This window comes from Callithrix jacchus, chromosome 16 (genome assembly GCF_049354715.1).
Source record: "Callithrix jacchus isolate 240 chromosome 16, calJac240_pri, whole genome shotgun sequence".
Lineage (NCBI taxonomy): Eukaryota > Metazoa > Chordata > Mammalia > Primates > Cebidae > Callithrix > Callithrix jacchus.
The window spans coordinates 74,229,500-74,253,562 of NC_133517.1; the positions used below are offsets into that span (position 1 = coordinate 74,229,500).

The 24,063-nt window shown below is 39.7% G+C and overlaps 1 protein-coding gene across 27 annotated transcripts in view; it reads right to left on the minus strand.

Annotated features, from left to right (window-relative positions):
* Positions 1-262: 262 nt before the first annotated feature.
* The window catches only part of TBC1D31 (TBC1 domain family member 31), a 73,721-nt gene continuing 49,920 nt past the window's right edge, over positions 263-24,063 (minus strand). For 20 of the 27 annotated variants that reach the window (XM_078353260.1, XM_078353256.1, XM_078353248.1 and 17 more), the window contains 11 exons: positions 23,275-23,408; positions 22,772-22,951; positions 20,644-20,876; positions 20,231-20,383; positions 18,843-18,978; positions 15,292-15,384; positions 12,054-12,194; positions 10,072-10,266; positions 7,590-7,728; positions 2,891-2,986; positions 263-592 (listed from right to left, as the gene is read on the minus strand). In XM_078353260.1, coding sequence (XP_078209386.1) covers positions 459-592; positions 2,891-2,986; positions 7,590-7,728; positions 10,072-10,266; positions 12,054-12,194; positions 15,292-15,384; positions 18,843-18,978; positions 20,231-20,383; positions 20,644-20,876; positions 22,772-22,951; positions 23,275-23,408 — 1,634 coding nt within the window. In that variant the 3' untranslated portion in view covers positions 263-458. Of the gene's footprint in view, positions 593-2,890; positions 3,019-7,589; positions 7,729-10,071; positions 10,267-12,053; positions 12,195-15,291; positions 15,385-18,842; positions 18,979-20,230; positions 20,384-20,643; positions 20,877-22,771; positions 22,952-23,274; positions 23,409-24,063 lie in introns of all 27 variants that reach the window. The other 7 variants (XM_035277543.3, XM_008983300.5, XM_078353247.1 and 4 more) reach the window with 5 other exon arrangements.

A 24,063-nucleotide genomic window follows, 5' to 3' on the forward strand; every position in this document is an offset into this window, starting at 1 on the left:
TCCCAAAGTGCTGGGATTACAGGCATTAAGCCACCACGCCTGGCCTGCCTGATCTTACTTAACCCTCATAGCAAGTCCATGAGCTATTTCTACACTCCTTTTAGAGAGTAATGTTTGGGAACTCTCAGTCCAGGCTGTAGAGCTGTGGAGATGGTTTCCTGTTCTTTATTTCTCCTTTCGTCTTTTAAGATAAACCTTTATCAACTAAAGTTACTGAAGTTTATGCTGCTCCTTGCAACCTGAAAGCCTAACACAGCTTGAATAGTTTCTATAACATTTATTGTAAAAAGTTCAAGAAGCCACTTACAAGCCAAAAAGTATCAGAATAGCATAATTTTTATAGACACATTTTTCTGTACAAAAGGTTAATCTTCATAGCAATTTTAAATAAATAATCTAAAAATCAACGTCACTGATTGCAAAATAGGTCTCTTGACTGTCTCAAGGTGACATGCTTTCTATGTAGCCAAAAGATGAGGGGTTTGACACCTGTGACGAGCCTGGGCAGTGAGTCTCTGGCGAAGATTTCTCACTTTCTCGATAAGATTTGGTCCTGAGGTGTCCCATTCTACTGCTCTTCGATTTAAAGAAACTTGAAAATAAAATTTAAAATTAAGAAAAGATGAGTTTTCTGATGTTAGTAATGACATAGCATTTATTTTAAAGATAAATGTGTTATAAAAATAAATAATGAAATGAAATTCTAAAAACCTGAATTTTATGTATTACCTGGCCCTAGGTGGTTCCATTTGCAAGCCAAATATTTATTTGTTGAACTGAATGAATGCTAACAGAGAACATCTCTGCTTTTGAAACATTTGGGATACAAACAGTCTTAAATTAGAATCAAACCTTGATTAAGAGAATTTGAGGTTTTGCAATGGTAAGCTTCCTCACAACAATGCTTAATGGTAATGAGAAAAGGCATTCCAATCATAATACTGTGACATATATACCATGACTACCTTTCCAATAAGTAAAACTAAATAAACCAAATGCTTTTTAATATTGGCTAATATCAGGAAGGTCCAGAATCAAGATTAAAATACGGCAATATGTCCAAGTGTAAGAGTGTTACTGATTTAGAGGGGCTAGTGAACAGGATCTTTTTTAAGCCTTTAAAAATATACTTCTTGAAATTTAGTTACATACTCAGTCAGTTCAATTTCTGAAAAACTGTTTTTCCTCCTAAAGGAATACAACTTTTTTTTTTTGAGGTGGAGTTTTTCGCTCTTGTTACCCAGGCTGGAGTGCAATGGCACGATCTCGGCGCACCGCAACCTCTGCCTCCTGGGTTCAGACAATTCTCCTGCCTCAGCCTCCTGAGTAGCTGGGATTACAGGCACGCACCACCATGCCCAGCTAATTTTTGTATGTTTAGTAGAGACGGGGTTTCACCATGTTGACCAGGATGGTCTCGATCTCTTGACCTCGTGATCCACCTGCCTCGGCCTCCCAAAGTGCTGGGATTACAGGCTTGAGCCACTGCGCCCGGCCTGGAATACAACTTTTATGCTTTTGTGTTTTGCTGCCAAATAACGTAAGCTTACCAAATAATCATTTTAAAATTTAGAATTAAGTTTTGATATGACAGAATAGAGAACAGCAGAGAATCTCTATTACTTCATTTGACTGTTGAATGATTTTTGGTTTAATTCATAGAATTTATAGATGCATATAAAAGTATGAGTAGGCAAAAATATTTTACACACACTGGAATCTCATGACCCGATATTAGGTATATTTCTTATAAAGTTCTTCTGTTTGGGACACTGTGTAAAAGTTTGTTCTTCTAAAAGAACTCAGAAGATTCTGTTAAATTCTGTTTCATCTATATGGCAGTTTTACTGAAAAAATTAGTTAGTTGAAAGAAAGTTTAGGCTGGGCACGGTGGCTCACAGCTGTAATCCCAGCACTTTGGCAGGCTGAGGCAGGAGGACCACAAAGTCAGGAGTTCAAGGCCAGCCTGGCCAACATGGTGAAACCCCATCTCTACTAAAAACAAAAATTACCTGGGAGAGGTGGTGTACACCTATAATCCCAGCTACTTGGGAGGCTGCAGCAGGAGAATTGATTGAACCCAGGAGGTAGAAGTTGCAGTGAGCTGCAATTGTGCCACTGCATTCCAGCCTGGGCGACAAAGCGAGACTCTACCACAAAAAAAAAAAAAAAAAAAAAAAAAAGTTTAACAGAGTATCTTGTCTCCTCCCTCCTCCCCTATAAAAATAAAGACTACACTTCACTGGAAAGCTTATTAGCATCTTCATGGATGGCCTAAGGCTGTGACTACATTTCTATAAGATGTTTCTACCCTGTCCCTTCTAAAAAACCCAAAACCCTCCAATGAACCAGGTGGAGGGATCAGAAATCAGCTTATCAGCATCAAGCCATGTGCCTTTGGCAGTTCTACTGCTCGTGGGGCCCAGAATTCCACTGGAGCGCCCAGCGCAGACACGTGTTTTCAATGGTTGTGGAAGGGAGCCCAGCCCAGATGAACAGTCAAGAAAATTCAACTGTGCAATAGCTTGGAAAAACAACGCTGAGATTTTCTTTTCACAAGGATGTCAGAATAGCTATGAATCTCATATTATCGATTTAGTTAGCCAGAGACTTCTGTGAGAGCCTCCAATGACTATGTTTTTGGGCAACCATGCTGGCGCTCATGAAATGGGGAGGTGTTAGTGGTGTTTTCTTTACTCGGAATTTGGTCTGCACCCAGTCTTCCCACTGGGAAATTTGAGAGAATCTTGCTGCCTTCATTTTAGGATTTTCATTATCAGTGCCCTGGGAAAATGGCATCCACATGCTATACATATAATTTAGGCCTCTATTTTGCTTGAATATTGTTACATTTAAAATGACAGAATAAAACCTTTGCTTATCAACTTACTCTGTGCTGAGGGATCCATTTCAGAAGTGTCATTTAGTTGTGATGTTCTAGGTAAACAGCTTGAGTCCTCCTGTTCATTATGGAACCTGGACTTTTCTGTTGTAAGAGTGAGGAGATAATGATGAGGTCTGGGAGGGAGAAGAAAGGCTGATTCCAAATGGTTCCTAGTAAATTAAAGTCACCAAGGATGGAAAAAAAAACACTCTCTTTTCTAATCTAAGAAGAATGCTGTCAACATTCAAAAGGCAAGGAGTGTCATTAGTGAGAATTAAGGGCTGAGCTGGTTTCTGTAACGTACCTTTTTTTTTTTTTTTGAGACGGAGTCTCACTCTGTCGCCCAGACTGGAGTGCAGTCGGCTCACTTCAACCTCCATCTCCTGGGTTCAAGTGATTCTCCTGCCTCAGCCTCCTGAGTGGCTGGGATTACAGGTGCATGTACCACCACACCCAGCTAATTTTTGTATTTTTAGTAGAGATGGGGTTTTACCATGTTAGCCAGGATGGCCTCAATCTCCTGACCTTGTGATCCTCCTGCGTCAGCCTCCCAAAGTGCTGAGATTACAGACGTGAGCCACTGTGCCCGGCCCTCTGTAATGTACTTTAAAAATACTTTCAGCTAAAACAAAAAGCCAACAAACTCAAAAAGATAGATGTTAGGATATAGATGATGAAATGTGATTAGCAGGGCTTCTCTGGACACTTGTGAGCTGATCACTATTGGCTTTAGCTAGGCAGGGCCTCATCACAACACATAGCAAATCAGAGCCAGCCACAGGCAAATTTTAACCGAAACCTTCTTAGAGTGCCAGGCAGGGCAGTGCCCTAGCAGCTAGCAGTGCCTTCCCCTACTTTCATCAATTACTCTCCTAATCTCAAAACTTATACTCACCCTCAGCTGTGTTTCACTGTTCCCTAACTCCTACAGCAGCACATCCAATATGATGGCAAGGTGTTTTTTAAAAAAACATGTGCATCCTGACATTGCTTATAATGGTCCTTCCTTTTCACTCCTATCACTAGCGTTTAAGGCTCCATGCGCCAAGCCCAGAATGCTGGGAGTCTCATCGACTCAGTAAGATGCTTGCCTTTTACTTCTCTGAAAAGCTTCAGCTAATGGTTTTAACTCATAGTTTTAGCTCAATAAGTCACTAAGGTAATGTGACTAATCACCAAATGACTAATTTAAACTGGTGGGGACTGGAATCTAAGAGTCATCTTCAGACATCTGGAGGGCTGAGACATGGCAGAGGTAATAAACATCAACTGCAATCTGCATTGTTTCAGAGGAAAAGAGAAAAGAAAAAGTAGGTTCAACTCTTTTACATAAGAAATAACTTTTGTTTTTTTTAAGATGGAATCTCGCTCTGTCACCCCAGGCTGAAGGGCAGTGGCATGATCTCAACTCACTGCAACCTCGACCTCCTGGGTTCAAGCGATTCTCCTGCCTCAGCCTCCTGAGGAGCTGCGATTACAGCATGGAGCACCATGCCCAGCTAATTTTTTTTGAGATGGAGTTTCTCTCTTGTTGCCCAGGCTGGAGTGCAATGGCGCGATCTTGGCTCACTGCAATCTCCACCTCCTGGGTTCACGCAATTCTCCTGCCTCAGGAGAATATATAAAATATATACCAGATCCAGATCTGCAGAAGGTGACTGCTACAAAGAGAGACACTGTCATTTTCTGAGGAATCAGTTTCTGAAAATAATTTACATGAAGGCTGTAAGACATAACATGCTAATTAGAATTCCCTCTTCTTGGGTTATTCTTTCATGTTCTTTCATTTTCCAGTATAAGAATCTACTTAGGAAAAGCTGCTAAGAACTTAGCTGTAACTTCGAATGGTACATAACTTTATTACTTTGAATGGTGGCTAACTGAGAGATAGACTATTTCAGAGAACTAAAGGCATTCTAGACTCAGAGAACAGCCAACAATTAAAAATTGGAAAGACTGATCAGGCACAGTTATACTATACATATAACATATTATACAGATATGTTACACACACACACACACACACACACACACACACAGAGCAGGTCCTCAAATAATGTCATTTTGTTCAATGTCATTTCATTGTAACATTTCTGAGAAAAAAGTTGATTCCTGTCTGGGCCACCGTCGTGTGGAGTCAGCACGTGTTCCCCGTGTCTGGGCCACTGTCTGGTGGAGTCAGCACGTGTTCCCCGTGTCTGGGTCACCGTCGTGTGGAGTCAGCACGTGTTCCCCGTGTCTGCGCTGTTTTTTCTAGATGCTTGGCTTTGCGCCCACATCCAAAGGATACAAACATTCAGTTCGTTGGCGTGTTTAGATTGTCCCAGTGTGAGGGGGTCTGCGTGTGCCCTGTGATGAGAGGGCATTCTGCCCAGCGCTGGCTCCTGCCTTGTGCCCTGAGCTGCTGGGACAGGCTCTGGTCATGGACAGGCTTTGGCCATGACCCTGAACTGGAGTAAATGAATACATCATTATCTTACTTGTTTTTATTAATCTTTCTTAAATGTATGCATTGCTCACATTTATTTCAACATTTAATATTAGAAGTACTTTAGGCTGGGCATGGTGGCTCACGCCTGTAATCCCAGCACTTTGGGGGAGGCCGAGGTGGGTGGATCACCTGAGGTCAGAAGTTTGAGACCAGCCTGGCCAACATGACGAAACCCCATCTCTACTGAAAATACAAAAATTAGCCAGGCATAGTGGAACACGCCTGCAATCCCAGCTACTCTGGAGGCTGAGGCTGAGGCAGGAGGATCACTTGAACCTGGGAGGCGGAGGTTGCAGTGAGCTGTGATTGCACCACTGCACCACAGCCTGGGCAATAGTGACACTCCATCTCAAAAAAAAAAAAAAAGTGCTTTCGTCTTTATTTAGAAGTTTGGTGATGTTCTTGTGACCAGCAATATGCTATAGAACCGACTCCTATTCCTATCAACTGACCTACAGTAAAACTGGTTTTGTTATATACTGTTTTGCCTAATGCCACAGTTTCTAAGAACCTACCATGATGTTGTGTGACGACTTACGATATGTATTTTAAGGGCCCATAGGTGATTTTTATTATTTTAAATTAGTATTTATTTACTGAATTGGTATTTCATGTACCACAAAATTCAAAGGGAACAAAAACATACAAACTAAATTTCTCTCCCTCTCTTGAGCCCTGGCACCACGTTCCTTACTCAGGAGGCAAGCCCTAAACTGGTGTCCTCTACAGGTCACTCTGCTGTGCAGCCAGGTTGAGTAGCACTGGCAAACAGATGTGGTCCAATTCCTCAGCCTGGCATTAAGGTCCCTATCAGCTGTCTCCTCCAGTGGTATCTACAGCCATCCTTGTACAAAGCTGTCTGATCCAGCTGGCCTAACCTATATCACCATCGCAGGCAACTTTCTGCTATCGTTTCATTACATCTAATACATTTCCTCATGAGCAAGCAGAAGCAGAGTTCACTGGAGGTCAGGTGTTCAAGACCAGCATGACCAACACGGTGAAACCCCGCTCTACTAAAAATACAAAAATTAGCCAGCCATGGTGGCATTGGCCCATAATCCCAGCTACTTCGGAGGCTGAGGCAGGAACATGACTTGAACACTGGAGGTGGAGGTTGAGGTGAGATGAGATTGAGCCACTGTACTCCAGCCTGGGAGACAAGAGCAAAACTTGGTCTCAAAAAAAAAAAAGAAAAGAAAAAAGGTGAATTATAGGGCATGTGAACTATGTATCAATTATTTTAAAAAGCAAGGTATATACATTATAAAAGGCGGAAACAAAATAAAACATAGTAAACACAGTAAAATAAAAGCTCCCTGTTAACTGTACTCTAGAATTTGATGGAATTTTATTTTATTTTATTTTTTTTAAAGAGACAAAGTCTTGTCTGTTGCCCAGGCTGGAGTGCAGTGGCCTGGTAATAGCTCAGTGCAGCCTCAAACTCCTGTGCTCAAAGGGATCCTCCCACCTCAACCTCCAGAGTATTTTAGAGTTTTAAATCATAATTTTGATTTTTCAGTTGGTGCCTCTATAAGCCTCGTACTGAAACCCAGTGTTGGATAAGATCCTATGAGAAGCTCCCATGTGGTACTTGCATACACTGTTGTTCTGAGGCCCAGCTTTTGGAAAAGCACATAGTTACCCCGGAGCAACAGAATCAGACAGAACTCCACAGAACAGTCTGCATGGGCTTCTTCCTCGATTAGGATTCCATTTTTCTAATAGCCCCACCTCAGCCCACCCTTTCCTACCAAAAATACGGTAACCAGTGATTACCTTTTACTTGAGCAGTAAATTGAATACAAGTGCCAAATACATCCCAATAATTTGTTCACTGGCCAGGCACAGTGGCTCACACCTATAATCCCAGCACTTTGGGAGGCCAAGGTGGGAGGATAGTTTGAACCCTGCAGTTTGAGACCAGCTTGGGCAACATAGTGAGATCTCATCTCTACAAATAATTCAACAAATTAGCTAGGTAGGGGGTTGCATGCCTATGGTCCCAGCAACTTGGGAGGCTGAGGTGGGAGAATTCCTTGAGCCCAGGAGGTTGAGGCTGCAGTGAGCCGTGATTGTGCCACTACATTCCAGCCTGGGTAATAGAACAAGACTCTGTCTCAAAAAAAAAAAAAAAAAAAAAATCATCATAATAAAAAACCCTACTAACAGAATAAATCTGTAACACCATGGAGAGAAAGGCCTCTCACTCACCTTTATGACATAGATTGTCAGCATGTTCAACAGCTGCATTTATCTCTTGCTTTAAAAACCACTTTCTAGATGCATCTGAAAGAGCAGAAGCTTTCTTTGCCGATCTCAAATCGAACTCTTTTCCTTCAGCTTCCTTCCACTAAATTCAAATAAATGGGAAAAAAATTACATAAAAAGTGTAGTAATACACATCTCGCAGAAGAATGAGTCCCTTCTGTCTTCTCTGTCCACTTTCCTTTAAATTCCCACGGCAGGTAGGATCTGTTTGGTGTTACAGTAATTGGGGAGCCTGTGTTGGCCCAAAGCTATAAAGAGCCTTGAAAGCAGAGGCAGGTTTTATCCACCTCCCAGTATGGCAGAGTGCCACGAAGCTCACAACTACATCCCCATAGTTGCTGAAATAATAATACATTTCAATAAGTTTCAAATCTTATGAGACTAAGCTAGTTTTGTATTAGTGGCAATCGCATTTTATTTAATTAAATCCAACTCCTAAAGTTTGCTAATATTCTTGAAAAGCTACAGTTTTTACATGAAAACACATACTTTTTATATAATAGAAATACTAATGCATTAAATACCAAAAACTTAAAAACACATCACAAAATAGGAGGACAAGGAAGGAACACAGAAATCCATCCCTTTCATGTTACTGATGAGGGGGCTGAGTCTGAGCACTTTCCCAAGGCCACATCATAGTCAAGTTAGCTTTAGATACAGGACATTAGACACAAGGAAGCATTTCTGCAGAATATGAAAGGTCCTTACAATGATTCTCAGTCAACTCTGAAAAGTACCATTTTACCCAAAGTCCAGCAGCAGTGACTTTCACACAGTCTAGCCCTAGTGTCAGCAATGCTTATGTGACGATGTAATAATTTATTATTATTATTATACCCCCGTTTTCCTGAGGAGAACTGCCTCAGAGTTCGGGATACTACCTCCACCCTCTCCAAGCCCTTCATTCCTGTCCTAGAATGAAAGGGTTATAAAATAAGGCCCTGTGCCACCAGAATGGGGTAGGAGGAAAATGAATCTGGAATAGTGACTTGAAGGAAATACACTGTAAGAAGCCAGCTTTCAGAATAGACATTGTGACACGGCAACAGAAAGAACCAATTAAGCCAGGTATCTAGATCTTGATCTTTCCCCAGCTCTTCAGTGTCGTTACAAAAATCCATGGTACCTGCAATAATATCTCCAGAGCATAGATCCCAGGGCCTTTGGGAGGGTAAACCAAAAGATACACATGTGTGACACACGCCTCCTCCTCGAACTCCATTCTTCGATTCTTCTTTAGGAATAAAATCTTTTTATTTTTAGCTACCTTATTAACTAATAGGAATAGAATCTTAATTTTATTTGGGATGATAATGTGCCCTGCGAAGAATACTATTTTTCCCAGCATCCTTTGCAGACAAAGGTGGTTCGAAGTATGATACAGAACTCCTGGAAAGAAGTGAAAAGGGAATTTGGCTCAAATGGGAGGCAGAACATTCACACTTGTGCTCTCCCTCCACCCTGCTGTGTGGAATGTGAATGTGATGGCTGGAACTGCAGGAGTCATCTTGGATGAAAATGAAAGCCGTACACTAAGAAGTGGTGCAGAATGGTTGAAAGGAGCCATTTCCCTGGAGCCACAATATACACCATGGACTGCCTCCCTCCAGACTATATTTTTATCCTGTTCATAGTCACTGTAATTTTGGGTTTTGTTTCTAGCAGCTACATACAATTTCTACTTACTCAAAATCTTCTACATTGTAAGTATAAAGAATTAGCTAGGCCAGGTGTGGTGGCTCACGCCTGTAATCCCAGCACTTTGGGAGGCTGAGGTGGTGGGTGGATCACGAGGTCAGAAGTTTGAAACCAACCTGGCTGGTGAAACCCCATCTCTACTGAAAATACAAAAATTAGCTGGGTGTGGTGGTGGGCACCTATAATCCCAGCTACTCAGGAGGCTGAGGCAGGAGAATTGTTTGAACCCAGGAGGCAAAGGTTGCAGTGAGCCAAGATCACACCATTGCACTCTAGCCTGGGTGACAGGGTGAGATTCTGTCTCAAAAAAAAAAAAAAAAAATTAGCTAAATTAAAGTATTAATATTATTCAATCAGCCAGAACAAAAATCCAGGAAGTTGACAAATTGAGGTAAATGAGAAAGATGTTTAATCATTTTCAGATAGAATCAGTATTAGACAACTTTTCTGACAAACATCTATTAAAATCAGATTATCTTTTCCAGCAAAAACTACTTGGTTTGATGCTTTTCTCATCTGACTCTGCACTATTTCAAAATTTCAGTGCTTAGGCTGGGCGTAGTGGCTGACGTCTATAATCCCAGCACTTCGGGAGGCCGACGCAGGAGGATCACTTAAGACCAGGAGTTGGAATTTTGAGGCTATACAACAAAGTGAGACCCTGTCTCTTAAAAAAAAAAAATCAATGCTTCATATAATAAAAGGTTTATGACACTATTCTTACCTTCTTGGCTTCCTCCTCCACCATTGCATGTAATAGCTCTATTTCTTTCCTTCTGTTTTCCCTAAGGAGTTTGGCTACTTCCTGGTAACATTCGTTTCGTTGTAGATCATCACATTTTTGTTTATGTAAAGACTGAATCTGCCAGTCAGTATTTAGGCAGGCTTGTTCAGCCTTTGCCAAATTTTCTTCCATCACCTAGGAAGAAGTTACACTTCAGAAACAAGATCAGACTAATAATACATACAATGACGGTATAACCACTCAATGTATCCAAGCGTCGGGTCAGCTGTTCACAACCCTGGCTGCATATTAGAATCACCCAGGAATGCTTAAAATAAGCTGGTGTCTGGGCCCCACCAGACATCAACTTATAAACTGACAGACCTGCTTCTATCAGTTTATAAAACATGCGTTCTTCAAGATTTACTTTTCATCTATAGGTATCTGCATCTGCTCACATTACGCCAATTAATCCAATCACTGGACAGCTGGGTACCAGCACCTTTTAAAAAGCTCTTCAAGTGATTCTAATTTACAGCCAGGGTTAAGAATTTATCAGCTATGGGATATGTGGGATTCAACAATTTCCATGTTTTCAGCACTCTGAAGAGGGGATAGTAGCCCATTTTAACAGACTGGACAAAAGCCTATTAAAAAAAATAATGGAATATCTTAAGAAAATCACCTAAGAGACTGTGGTAGAACAGAAGGTATCTAATGTACACTATTCCTGGTTTTGGGATAGGAGCAGACTGGTAAAAAATACCCATTTAACAGTTTGTTAAAGGCATAATAGCCAGGCGTGATGGCTCACGTCTGTAAACACAGCACTTTGGGAGGCTGAGGTAGGAGTTCGAGACCAGCCTGACCAACATGGAGAAACCCTGTCTCTAGTAAAAATACAAAATTAGCTAGGCATGGTGGCGCATCCCTGTAATCCCAGCTATTCAGGAGACTGAGGCAGGCGAATCGCTTGAATCCGGGAGGTGGAGGTTGCAGTGAGCCAGAATCGTGCCACTGCACTCCAGACTAGGCAACAAGAGCAAAACTCCGTCTCAAAAAAATAAAAATAAAAAAATAATAAGAGATAATAGAGAAAGCTCTTCTTTGAAAGTCTCAGGTTCTATTTTAATTCACATAAGTCAGCATTTCTGAAGGTGTACTCTATAAGAAATTCTCTGAAATGCGTGTGGGAAATTTTCTTAAGGATTCATGATGTACAGTATCCTCAAATTTGGCACGGAATATACCTCACTTTAAGACAGCATTTCCAACCCTTATTTGACCATCCCCATCTTATTGAATAATAGTTAGTAATCCACACAATACACTTGGAAGTGCGGGCTTACATACCAAGCAGGGACTTGATGCTTTGAACCTAATTAACTCAGGGACGATTTCGGAGGCAGGACACAGAGGACAGTATACTTTGTAAAGTCACTGTTCCTTTGTATTTTCTTTAAGGAAATTCCTTTGTATTTCCTCAAAGTGTAGGAAAAAGACATGTGCGTGATTACCCGTGAAGTAAGCATCTTTTTTCTTTTGGGGGACGGAGTCTTGCTCTGTTGCCAGGCTGGAGTGTGGTGGCTCAATCTCAGCTCACTGCAACCTCCACCTCTGGGGTTCAACTGATTCTCCTGCCTCAGCCTCCCAAGAAGCTGGGACTATAGGCACGTGTCACCATGCCCAGCTGATTTTTGCATTTCTAGTAGAGACAGGGTTTGAACATGTTGGCCAGGATGGTTTCGATATCTTGACCTCATGATCCACCCAACTTGGCCTCCCAAAGTGTTGGGATTACAGGCATGAGCCACTGTGCCTGGCCGCATCTTTTATATAAAAGAAAACAATGTGAGATTCTAGGAATTGTGACAACTGAAGCAAAGAAACAAACTAACTCAACTTCACAGAGTTTTTCAATTTTGTTCTCTTAAGAGGATGGCAGATTTCTCCTCCGTATATACACTCATGGATATTTTTACCTTCTGAGTTTTTTGGCTCTGCATTTCACCTGCTTCTATCAGTTGATGAAACATGTGTTCTTCAAGATCCACTTTTCGTCTATAGGCATCTGCGTCTGCTCGCATTTCTTTTGCAACAGCTTCTTGATTTTGAGTAAGATTCTGTTAAAATCATTTGTAAAAAAATGAATGATTTATATAATAATGCTAGAAGACAAAAATGACTTTTTTCAGAATAGTAATAGGCACACAAACAAAAGCTGTCATCATCTAATTTTCAAAGTAAAATGCAAAGACTGGAGAATCAGCAAAAATGGCAGAGTAAGGACCCCTGAAAATCCTCTCATCTATAAAAGCATTGAGAACACTGATTAAAAAAAAATGTCAAAATGAATTTTTTCAGCATTCTGGAAATTAACCAAAGGCTTGGCGCTATCTGGGGAGCATTTACTTATAAAAATGGCTGAATCTCGGTAAAAACAGCCAGCTCTCTGACATTTCACCTTGCATTTTCCCTGTTCCGCCCCACTCCCAAGCTATGCATCAGCCTTTATTTTTTTTGTGTGTGAAACAGAGTCTCACTCTGTCACCCAAGCTGGAGTGCAGTGGCATGATCTTGGCTCACTGCAATCTCCTGGGTTCAAGTGATTCTCTTGCCTCAGCCTCTCAAGCAGCTGCGATTTTATGTGCCCGCCACCATGCCTGGCTAACTTTTTTGTATATTTAGTAGAGATGGGTTTCACCATGTTGGCCAGGCTGGTCTCGAACTTCTGATCTCAAGTGATCCACCTGCCTCAGCCTCCCAAAGTGTTGGGATTACAGGTGTGAGCCACTGCACCTGGCCTATGCATTAGTCTTGAAAACCAGCAGCCTAGAAGCCAAGGGAGGAAGCCAAGCAAAATGGGGTTGGACGGAGCTCCTTCAAACCACCATTGCCAGAGAACTGGCATTATTTTACCTATCTGGTGGCTCCTGGAAAGACCACTCCTAAGACTGTCTTTTTTTAATCTTACTCAGAGCTCACCTAGTATAGAAATAGCCTTTTCCCTGGGGAAGCTGCTGAAAACAGCTTGGATGCTTGAGGCAGTGGATCTTAGGAGAGCAACTGATAGGCTAAGCAAAAAGCTTAACAGGAAAAACAGGAGAATGAGATGTCCACAGGAGGCTTAAAAAAGCTCTGACAGATTCCTGGAAGGTCATGTGCATGTGTAAGGCTGTGCATATGCCAAGGGCTGTGTTCTCAGACTTGAGAAGGACCTAAGATCTCACATTTCTGGTTAACACTGAGGTTTTGTATAACCAGGAAGTAAAATCGAAGAAGTAAAAACTACCTAGCTGAGTAAGAAAGGCATGCCCTAACGTGCACACAGAGCCCCTCAGCAACTACTAGAAGCATACTGGTTCAAAAAATCTAGGAAAGCCAGGCGTGGTGGCTCATGCCAGTTATCCCAGCACTTTGGGAGGCCAAGGCAGGTAGATCATGAGGTCAGGAGTTTGAGACCAGCCTGACCAACATGGTAAAACCCCATCTCTACTAACAATACAAAAATTAGCTAGGTGTGGTGGCACACACCTGTAATCCCAGCTGCTCAGGAAGCTGAGGCAGGAGAATCACCTGCACCCAGGAGGCAGAGGTTGCTGTGAGCCAAGATTGCACCACTGCACTCCGGCCTGGACGACACAGTGAGACTCCGTCTCAAAAAAAAAGAAAAAAAAGATTCTATGAAAAGCTCTGTCCAATCATATGCTGACCCCCAAACTATCTGAGTAGAGATGTCAGTGATTACATACAACAAAAAATAGAGGGTCTCACTCTGTCCTCAAGGCTGGAGTGCACAAGCTTGGCTCACTACAACCTCCATCCCCCAGGCTCAAGTGATCCTCCCACCTCAGCCTCCTGAATAGCTGGCACCACTGGTGTGTACCACATTTGGCTATTTCTGTGTATTTCTAGTAGAGATGGGGTCTTGCAGTGTTGCCCAGGCTAGAAAGTCTGACTTTTTAAGTGGGCTGAAAGAAGCGAAAACTTACAGTTTCAACACTAAATGAGTAACAAAATATTTTTCCTAAATAATAAAAATTTATATTAACAAAGCTCCTTTTTCTAGTGTCTTGAAATCTGAACAGTAAATACTAAGCAGATATTTGCTGATTTAACTCCAGAAGATTCCAATTTAAAGTACTTTTCAGGTCAGGCACAGTGGCTCATGCCTGTAATCCTAGCACTTTGGGAGGCTGAGGAGGGCAGACTGCTTGAGCCCAGGAGTTTGGGACTAGCCTGGGCAACAAGGTGAAACCCTATCTCTACAAAAAAGCCACAAAAATTAGATGAGCACGGTGGCGCATGTCTGTAGTCCCAGCTATTGAGGAGGCTGAGGCGGGATGGAGCAGGGGAGGTGAAGATTGTAGTGAGCTGAGATGGTGCCACTGCACTGCAGCCTGGGTGACTGAGTAAGACTGTCTCAAAAATAAATAAATAAAAATAGAAAGAAAGAAAAAGAAAAAGAAAAGGAAGAAAAAGAAAGAAAGAAGAAAGAATGAACGAACGAACGAACAAATGAACTAACGAACGAACAGAACTTTACAGCTCTCGACTGATTTACCTTTCGGGATCCTTGTGAGGTACTGAGATAATTTTGTAGTCACTATTACATAATTACAGGAAATTTTAGTAAGTTGGTAAAAAATCCTGAGGCAAAATCTGGGGCCTACATCTGGTGCTTCAGACACTAGACTAAGCTGCTAACAGAAACATGAATTAAATAATTACAACAAACTGTACATTCAGACATTTTGGCTACCTTACAATCCTGCATGGCATGATACTCTGCGTAAAAAGTGAATAAAACGAACACTAGAAAACCATGAATAAATACAGTCTAAAATGGGTTTATACAAACACTGTTTTTCTTTTTCTTTCTTTCTTTTTTTTTTTTTAAGATAGGGTCTTGCTCCGTTTGCCCAGGCTAGAGTACAGTGGTGTGATCATGGCTCACTGCAGCCTCGAACTCCAGGGCTCAAGTGATCTTCCTGCCTCAGCCTCCTGAGTAGTTGGGACTACAGATAAGAATGCTCAGCTAATTTTTAAAGTTTTCAGTAGAGATGGGGTCTCACTATATTGCCCAGGTTTGGAACTCCTTAGCTCCAAGTGATCCTCCTCCCCACTCAGCCTCCCAAAGTGCTGGGATTACAAGTTTGAGCCACTGAGCCTGGCCAAACCCTGCTTTTCTTATGTTGGAAATAACTGAATTTATTATACCTTCTCATAAAGTCTCTTTTGTGATTCGAGTTCCAGCTGTCTCATTTCTAGGTCTTTGGCTGTGGCAGCAATTTCTTGATCTCTCATGTGTATCTATGGCCAAAGAACAAACTGTGAATACCAAAAGAATTTACAAAATCATTTTTAATAGATTTAGTAATCCTGTAATCTAAATGACCTACTAACAGTATTTAAAATAACAGCAATTGGGTTCTTGAAACCAGAGTAACTGACAAAAATTAATATTCATTGCAGAATCTAGGAATAATCTCTCAAAGTTTAATTTAAAAATAAAAAGCACAATACCATATGCCCATCTCCTCAGACTGGAAGAACAGACAGCAGTTCTTACAGTATTACCGTAAGCAATATCATGAGTTAGAAAAACTTGAGCAATTTAAATCTGGGGTAGATAAAAATATAACATTTATTTAATTTTTTTTTGACTAAACTTCTAAACTTTTATAAGTTTGGTTTGACAATTAACAATTCTAGGTTTAAATTTCTTACAGAACGTTCAACCTGTATGAGTTCTGCTCCAAGTCAGTTAATTTAGAGTTCACCTATTTCCAAAACTGGATTACTTGGAAGCTTTTTATTCCTGTGTATTAGAGGGCTTGTATATGGGATATAGCACTCTCTAAAGACTCTTATATGTGATCTTATATATATAAGGTGAAGTGTTAGATATTGTCACTACGGTAAAAGACACACTATTAAATACCTAAAATAGGAGAAACAGTAAATGACAATGTAGTTGGATGTGCAAACATATATATCCAAGGGCTAAAAGAAAAACATGGACCAGGACCAGTTCAATTCAAAGAGGTTATTGGGAAAGGAGTTAGCTCAAAGGTGGGGGAAGCTTGATTGTATGAAGCAAGAACAGTACGAATGCCAGGAAGTGGAGGAAAGGTGTGGCATAGCAAATAATGCTTTTTTAGGAATTTCAATTACAGAGCTCTTTTGCTTATGAATTTTCAGAGATACAAACAGCTATGCACCACAGCAAAAACAGATCAACTTTGCTTGTTGCTAATAGATGTTCACAGTCACATTACTTGTCACTTCAGATTCAAGCAGCCTTTCCTGCTACAGCCTGAACTGTGAGAAGAGCTTTTGCAGTTTGGCAGGGTCAGACCGCAACATCAGAATAAGAGAACAGGAGGCTGGAAGGGTAGGTGGAGGCCAGATTATGTTACTGAAAGGAGTTTATAAGATTCTTGGACTAAAAAGTGCCTCCTCCTATTTCAAAGGGATTTGGAATAAAGACATGAGAGGTCTGAGCTTGCATTACACTTTGTGGGAAGAACACACTTTTCTGTAGTAATGAAATATCAATCGCATTACTAGATGAGAAAATTAAAAGAAATCTTGGATTTTGAAAACCAATTTAAAATTAACAAGCTTTAAACAAAACAAGAAGTGTTGTGTTATAAAGAGAGAATACATTTCTAATACGTATGAATTAAAAATACTTTAAAAGACTTAGGCCAGATGCCTGTAATCCCAGCACTTTGCGAAGCTGAGGTGGGCAGATCACTTGAAGTTAGGAGTTCCAGATCAGACTGACATACATGGTGAAACCCCATCTCTACTAAAAATACAAAAATTAGCGGGGTGTTGTGGTGGACACCTGTAATCCCATCTGCTTGGGAGGCTGAGGCATGAGAATCATTTGAATCGGGGAGGTGGAGGTTGCAGTAAGCCAGGATCACACCACTGTACTCCAGCCTGGGCAAAGAATTAGACCCTGTCTTAAAAAAACAAACAAACAAAAAAAAAACACTTAAAAAGTATTTAGTATTTTATCAAAGCTAGGCTTGAAACTCTAAATTAGTGTGTAAATTCAGTGCAATCCTAATAAAAATTCCAATAGGATTTTTTATTGGAGAGGTGAGAATTCCAAAAGTGAAACAATTCTTAAAGCCTATTTGGAATGATAAACATTTGAGAATACTGAGGAAAACTCAGAAAAGGAAGACTAATGAGTGAGAATTAGGTCTAGTTAGTAAAACATTACAAAGCTACTGTCATTCAAACAGTGTGGAACTGACTTGGGGATAGAAAAAGCAAGGAAGGAGATAAAATATTGAAGAGAATTTAATATGTAACAACGATCAGTTGGAAAATGACTTGGCTAATATTCAACAAATGGTGTTGGGACAACTGATTTGCCTTTTGGGGATAAGTAAGCTAACTAACAGAAAGTTAGGTCTAACTTGACAGAAAGATGGACAAATGAGGCAAATATGTAATCTGTAGTTCTACAAATGGAAGATAAATAACAGAAGAGATAGTTAACCTCACTAACAATAAAAAAAGGCAAATTAAAATAGACTATTTGTCATCTATCGACTTGGGAAATATTAAGACTGATGCAGTCCAGCTGACTATACTAGGATATGGGCACTCTTAGACTTAAAACAGCTTCAACCGTTTCATTTTTAGAGGACAATTTGGCATAATTTAGAAGTTACTCAACAAAAGTATGTGTGCAAGTACTCAAAGATCCATACAATGTAGCAAGGTTTTGTTATTTGCAAAACACTGCAAATAATCTAAATGGCCAGTAACAAAAAATTAAATAAACCATTCAATGAGTTATTACACAACCACAAAGAGAAATAGATACACATATAACAAATATGAAAATATATTCAACATATGTAATTTTAAAAAGCAGGTCACAAAAACAATGTATGAGAATAATCCCATTTTTGTATAAATATAGGAAAACATGACCATAATTATGCCTCTATCATAGAACACACCTGAAAGGCTATGTAATTAACCATTTTTTAACATATTTCTCTGGGGATAAAATGAGGACTAATGGAGAAGGTCCATTTTTAATTCTATATATTTTGTACTGGAAATTGTTTTTATACTGGCCACAGATAATTTTTATATGAAAAAAGAATGTCACCTAATTAAAAATTAACTGCCAGGTGTGGTGGCTCACATCTGTAACCCCAGCACTTTGGGAGGCCAAGGTGAGCAGATCACCTGAGGTCATGAGTTCGAGACCAGTCTGGCCAACAGGATGAAACTCCATCTCTATCAAAAATACAAAAATTAGCTGGGCATGGTGGTGTGCCCCTGTAATTCCAGCAACCTGGGAGGCTGAGGCAGGAGAATCTCTTGAATGTGGGAGGTGGAGGTTGCAGTGAGCCAAGATTGCACCACTGCACTTTAGCCTGGGCGACAGAGCAAGACTCCGTCACAAAAAAATAACTTAATGGTTAACTGATACTGATTATTTCTATTTTTAGACAAATAGTCACCATAGTCACCAAGGACACTTGACTAATTTTCCTGGCATTTCTTAAATATTTAGCCATTCATGACATACAAAAGAGAACAAGAAAAGCTAAGGGGAAGAGTAAATAAAATTAAAGGGGCTATTTGGTATTCACGGTGGACTCTAGGAATATTATTTAATTTGAAGGTATTCATTACATTTAAGTGAGAGTAAACGGAGATGATGTATGAGAACTAAGGTAAGAATAATAAACAAAAAACAACAAAAAAAGGAAAGAATAATAAACCTTTCTCCCAATCTCGTCGTCCAGTCTTCTTAGCTCCATTTCCCGTTGATCTTGCTGAAGCTTCAGAAAACGCCTTCTTACAGCATCTTGTAAGTGCATTTCCTTTATTTTCAGCTCTCTCTTCGCAGCAGCTAGCCTTAAATACAAAATACATCAAGTGGGACAAATAAAGCAATTCCTAATATGATTTAACTTTTTCATAACAGGTCTACCACTCCAATCCCTTCAATACAATTGATATCCTTTATCTGAAATGCCAGAAATGCTCCACTGTCACTGAAAATGATATATACGTAATGCCTTGAGAATTGCAGTATAAAGCTCACCGGCTCAGTTCAGTTACTCTTTTTAACCCACACTATAAATCTGTTACATAAAGTTTCATCTAAGAATGAGAATCTATAAACACAGAAGTGAGTTTCCCAATAGTTAGGCTTAGTCTCCATGATTATCCCATAACTTTACTTAATTTACATATTTTACCTTATTAACATTCTTTTATTTATTTATTTATATATTTTTTGAGAGGGAGTCTTGCTCTGTTGCCAGGCTAGAGTGCAGTGGCTTGGTCTCAGTTCATTGCAACCTCTGCCTCTCAGGGTCAAGCAATTCTGCTTCAGCCTCCCAAGTAGCTGGGATTACAGGCATGCACCACCATGCTCCGCTAATTTTTGTAGTTTTAGTAGAGATGGGGTTTCACCATGTTGGCCAGGCTGGTCTCAAACTCCTGACCTCAAGTGATCCACCCGCCTGGCCTCCCAAATCGCTGGGATTACAGGTGTGAGCCACTGCGCCTAGCCTATGTGTTTATTTTTAAGTTTTTGCTTGTTTTTTTAAGAGACAGGGTCTCACTATGTTGCTCAGGTTGGCCTTCACCTCCTGGGCTCAAGTGATGCTACCTAGTAGCTGAGACTATAGGTACGTGCCACCACACCCAGCTAACATACTTTTGAATACACATCTAATACTCATTCCCCTGTCCTCCAAACTGTTAAATGAGTAATGACATAATCATTTTATGTTACAATTGTCAGGTCACACAGATATGTTTAAAACACAATTCAAAAAATTATACTCCACTAAAGGTGATATACCCAGCACTTTATTACAAAGCATTTCTGCCCACTATAGAAATGTTTCTAAATAATGTCCTTCAAGATACATTAATGTGTGCAAAGCTATATTGCATCCAGTATAGCTTCAGAATTGCATTTACTACAGAGCAATTTTTCAAAAAGTGGTATATAAAGATTCTTTTTATTAACTTAATAGAAATACTACAGCTGGTAATCCTATATATAACGTTATTCCTAAAATAAAAAATTGAAAGAACACAAAACTTATTTGACTAACTCATATGTCCAGATTTGTTTAGTGATCAGACATACCTCTGTCTTTGTTGTATCATTTTCTCCTCCTCTTGTAAGAGCATTTCTCTCCTTGTTTCTTCAGCTTTACGAAGCAGCTCCTGTTTCTGGTACCAAGCTTCATCTTCAACTCTTTGCTGGTCGACTTCAGCTTGCATATCTTCAACTGTCTGCCTGAAGTAGATAATATTATTATGAAAACACTCTCTACCTAAGTAATTTAATTCCAAGAATCATCAAAACACAAAATGTATACTATTAATATATAATCCATTTTATTTCTATATGTAAGAATTAACTCTTTAATATTTCTAGCCTTCAAACTTTGATTTTAAACAAATACTCAATAGTTTAAATGTATTTTTCATGAAAACTTTATTATGTTTATAACAGAGTTTACTGTATCAGAAAAAGAACAACTATTCCATAATTACCTCTCCCTTAGGTAATCCAACTCATCGTTCCTTATTCTTTCTCGTTCCTGTGTCTGATAGTCCACAATAAACTTTGGATATTGATTAAATACTGGGTACTGTCCTTTTGTCAGTGCAACAAAAACATGAAGCATGCTGTCTGGATGAATGGCAGTGGGCGTGGTCTCCATGAGATGATACACTTGTCTAATCACAACATTTATATCCAGGTTATTCCGATGGTGAAAAAAAAACTGTAAGAAAACTTGGTGTTTAAATTGAGATTTACCTGACGAAGCAATTATGAGGTAGAAATAAAACAAGGATTTTAAAAAATGTGAATCTATCTTTAAGAGTATATATTTTTAGCCAGGCGAGGTGGCTTACACCTTAATTCCAGCACTTTGGGAGGCCGAGGTGGACAAATCACGAGGTCAGCAGTTTAAGACCAGCCTGGCCAACATGGTGAAACCCCGTCTCTACTAAAAATACAAAAAAATTAGCTGGGAGTGGTGGCTTGTGCCTATAATCCCAGCTACTTGGGAAGCTGAGGCAGGAGAATCACTTGAACCCTGGAGGTGGATGTGGCAGTGAGCCAAGATTGTGCCATTGCACTCCAGCCTGGGTGACAGAGTGAGACTTTGCCTCAAAAAAAAAAAAAAAGAATACATTTTTTGCAAATTCATTAAAGGTTTTCTCTACTCAAGTTTTACAATGAAGACAATTTATTTTAAAACTGTAACAGAGTTTCACAATCCTAAGAAATTCTGACATAAAACTGTTTACATTTTAACTTAAAATGAAGGCTTTTATTACAATAAAAAAAAAAAGAATGCTTCAACAATAGACAATAGAACAAACTCTGCTTGGATTTTTATTTTTTCTTCAAAATCCAAAATAAATTAGCCTTTGAAAATAAATTAGCTTGACTTTTAAAAAATATCTGAAATGTTTCCACATTATCTTGTTTTGCTGGAAGATACAAATAAATGTATCATGGAATCATGAGGTAAAAATGAAGTTTAATTGGACACACTAAATAAGTCACACACATACAAGAACCCAACTAATTCATCTTGTCCACCAAAAGAGCCTCTACTTTTATTTACGATCTCTAATGCTTTCTTTCAGACACTTTCCTGCCAGGTCTCAAAGCTCTTATAGTTATCTTTTGCATGTATAGTAAGCATTCAGACTATCTAAGACCAGATGGGTATTGATAAGATAGGCACAGAATAACAACTCTCTACCTGTTAAACAACCTTTATAAAAGCAAAAAGCAGCTAGGCGAGGTGGCTCACACCTGTAATCTCAACACTTTGGGAGGCCAAGGCAGTGGATCACCCGGGGTCAAGAGTTCGAGACCAGCCTCGCCAACATGCTGAAACCCCATCTATTAAAAATACAAAAAAATTAGCTGGGGGTGGTGGCAGGCACCTGTAGTCCCAGCTACTCAGGAGGCTGAGGCAGGAAAATCACTTGAACCCGGGAGGCGGAGGTGGCAAAGAGCCAAGATCGTGCCATTACACTCCAGTCTGGGTGACAGAGCAAGACTCTGTCTCAAAAAAAAAAAAGCAAGCGAAAAGCAGAAACCCCAATATTATCATGATTCTTTTCTTAAGCTATGATTGTAAGACTACTAGCCTATTATAATTGCCTGCTTTATTGTCTATAAACTGTATACAGATGGTGATGTGGTGTGACTTGTTATCCTTTATATTCCTATCACCTAGCACCAGTGTCTGACATATAACAAGGATTCAATAAATAAATGGATTTTTCAATTGAAATAACTGATATGGCTGGGTGCAGTGGCTCTTTGGAGGCTAAGGTGGCAGAATCATGAGGTCAGGAGTTTGAGACCAGTCTGACCAACATGGTGAAACCCGTCTCTACTGAAAATACAAAAATTAGCTGGGCGTGATGGCACGCACCTGTAATCCCACCTACTCAGGAGGCTGAGGCAGGAGAATTGCTTGAACCCAGGAGGTGGAGGTTGCTGTGGGCCAAAATTGCGCCACTGTACTCCAGTTTGGGTGACAGAGCAAGACTCTGTCGCAAAAGAAAAAATAAAAAATTAAAAAAAAAAGAGAGAAAAAAAGAAATAACTGATATTTGAGAACTTCCTCTTAAGAACAAGAATATTTACCTCAAAATCATCTTTAAGATTACAGTTGAGCAGAGGCACTCTAGAACATATGTTGTAGGCTACAACAGTCATCAGAAGGAAGGAAGGATGGTTGGAAAAAATATTGTCAAACAATTTCAGCCACTCTTCTCTTGTCAGCACTTCCGAGAACACAGTTTCAAGAAGAGGCCATGCATATAGCTACAACAGATGAGGAAAAATGTATTAGTTTTCTAAGGAAAAGTAAAAACAGAGTCATTGGTAATATTCCCTTACATTTTATTTAAGCTATGAAAATCGTTATTAAATACATAATTATAAAATAACCACCTTAATTTGGACGCTTTTTTTTTTTTACAGACTTTCAGGAAGGCAGTTTAATGAAGAAAATAATGAAATACTGTTAAAAATACAAAACGTAGTATGCTTTTTATTATACTCCTTCAAAAAAATACTGTTTACACCAGAACCAATGTTAGCTTACAAAATAAGTCATGTTATTCTAAAAACCTTCTGCTTCTTACCTGGGAAGTTATATCATGATCTATGAAGTGTTGCAGCAGTTCCTTGTCATGAAATGCCAAAACATTTTCTATCATACTAAGAATATTGATAGGAGGATTAGGAAAATACTCAAACCAGTGTTGACACCAATTCACTATGAAGGAAAAAAAAAGAAAACTTATCTTTAAATATCTTTGTGTGCTATCAAAAGACTTCACAATTCTTAAATATATCCAATTTTTATGTTCTCAATATGTCCATGAATAATAGAAAATATAACTCTTTATATTGTATGACGATCGATTTAAAAATTCTATGTTAACATAGTATCTTATGTTTATAGAAATTTTGTAAATTTCCTTAGTCAATGAAAAAGTGTTAATTAAAACAAACACAAATTCCCAAAGTACTCCTGATCCTAGTTACAGGGCATTGTGGTTCCTGACTCCTGTTTTGTTTATCACGTGATTAACAAAATGATCTTTTTAAAAGGGTCCCTATTTAGGCCTTCATTAAAATGTCACCTTGGATGAGATCCAAGATGGCTGATCGCTAACAGTTCGGGATTGTAGCTCCCAGTGAAAGCACAGAGAACGAGAGGATGCCACACTTTCAGATGAATTTTCGTCACTCACAGACCAGAAGATTCCCAGTGGAGGGGCCCCACGGGTCGCCAGCGCGACTCTTGTGGCTGGCGCAGCAGTTTTGCCGGCACGCTAGTGCAGCAGTTTTTCCGGCGCCTCGGCACGGCAGCTCTTCATGCAGAATAAACGGGAGGAGATTCCTGGGCAGAAGAGCACCATCAGTCT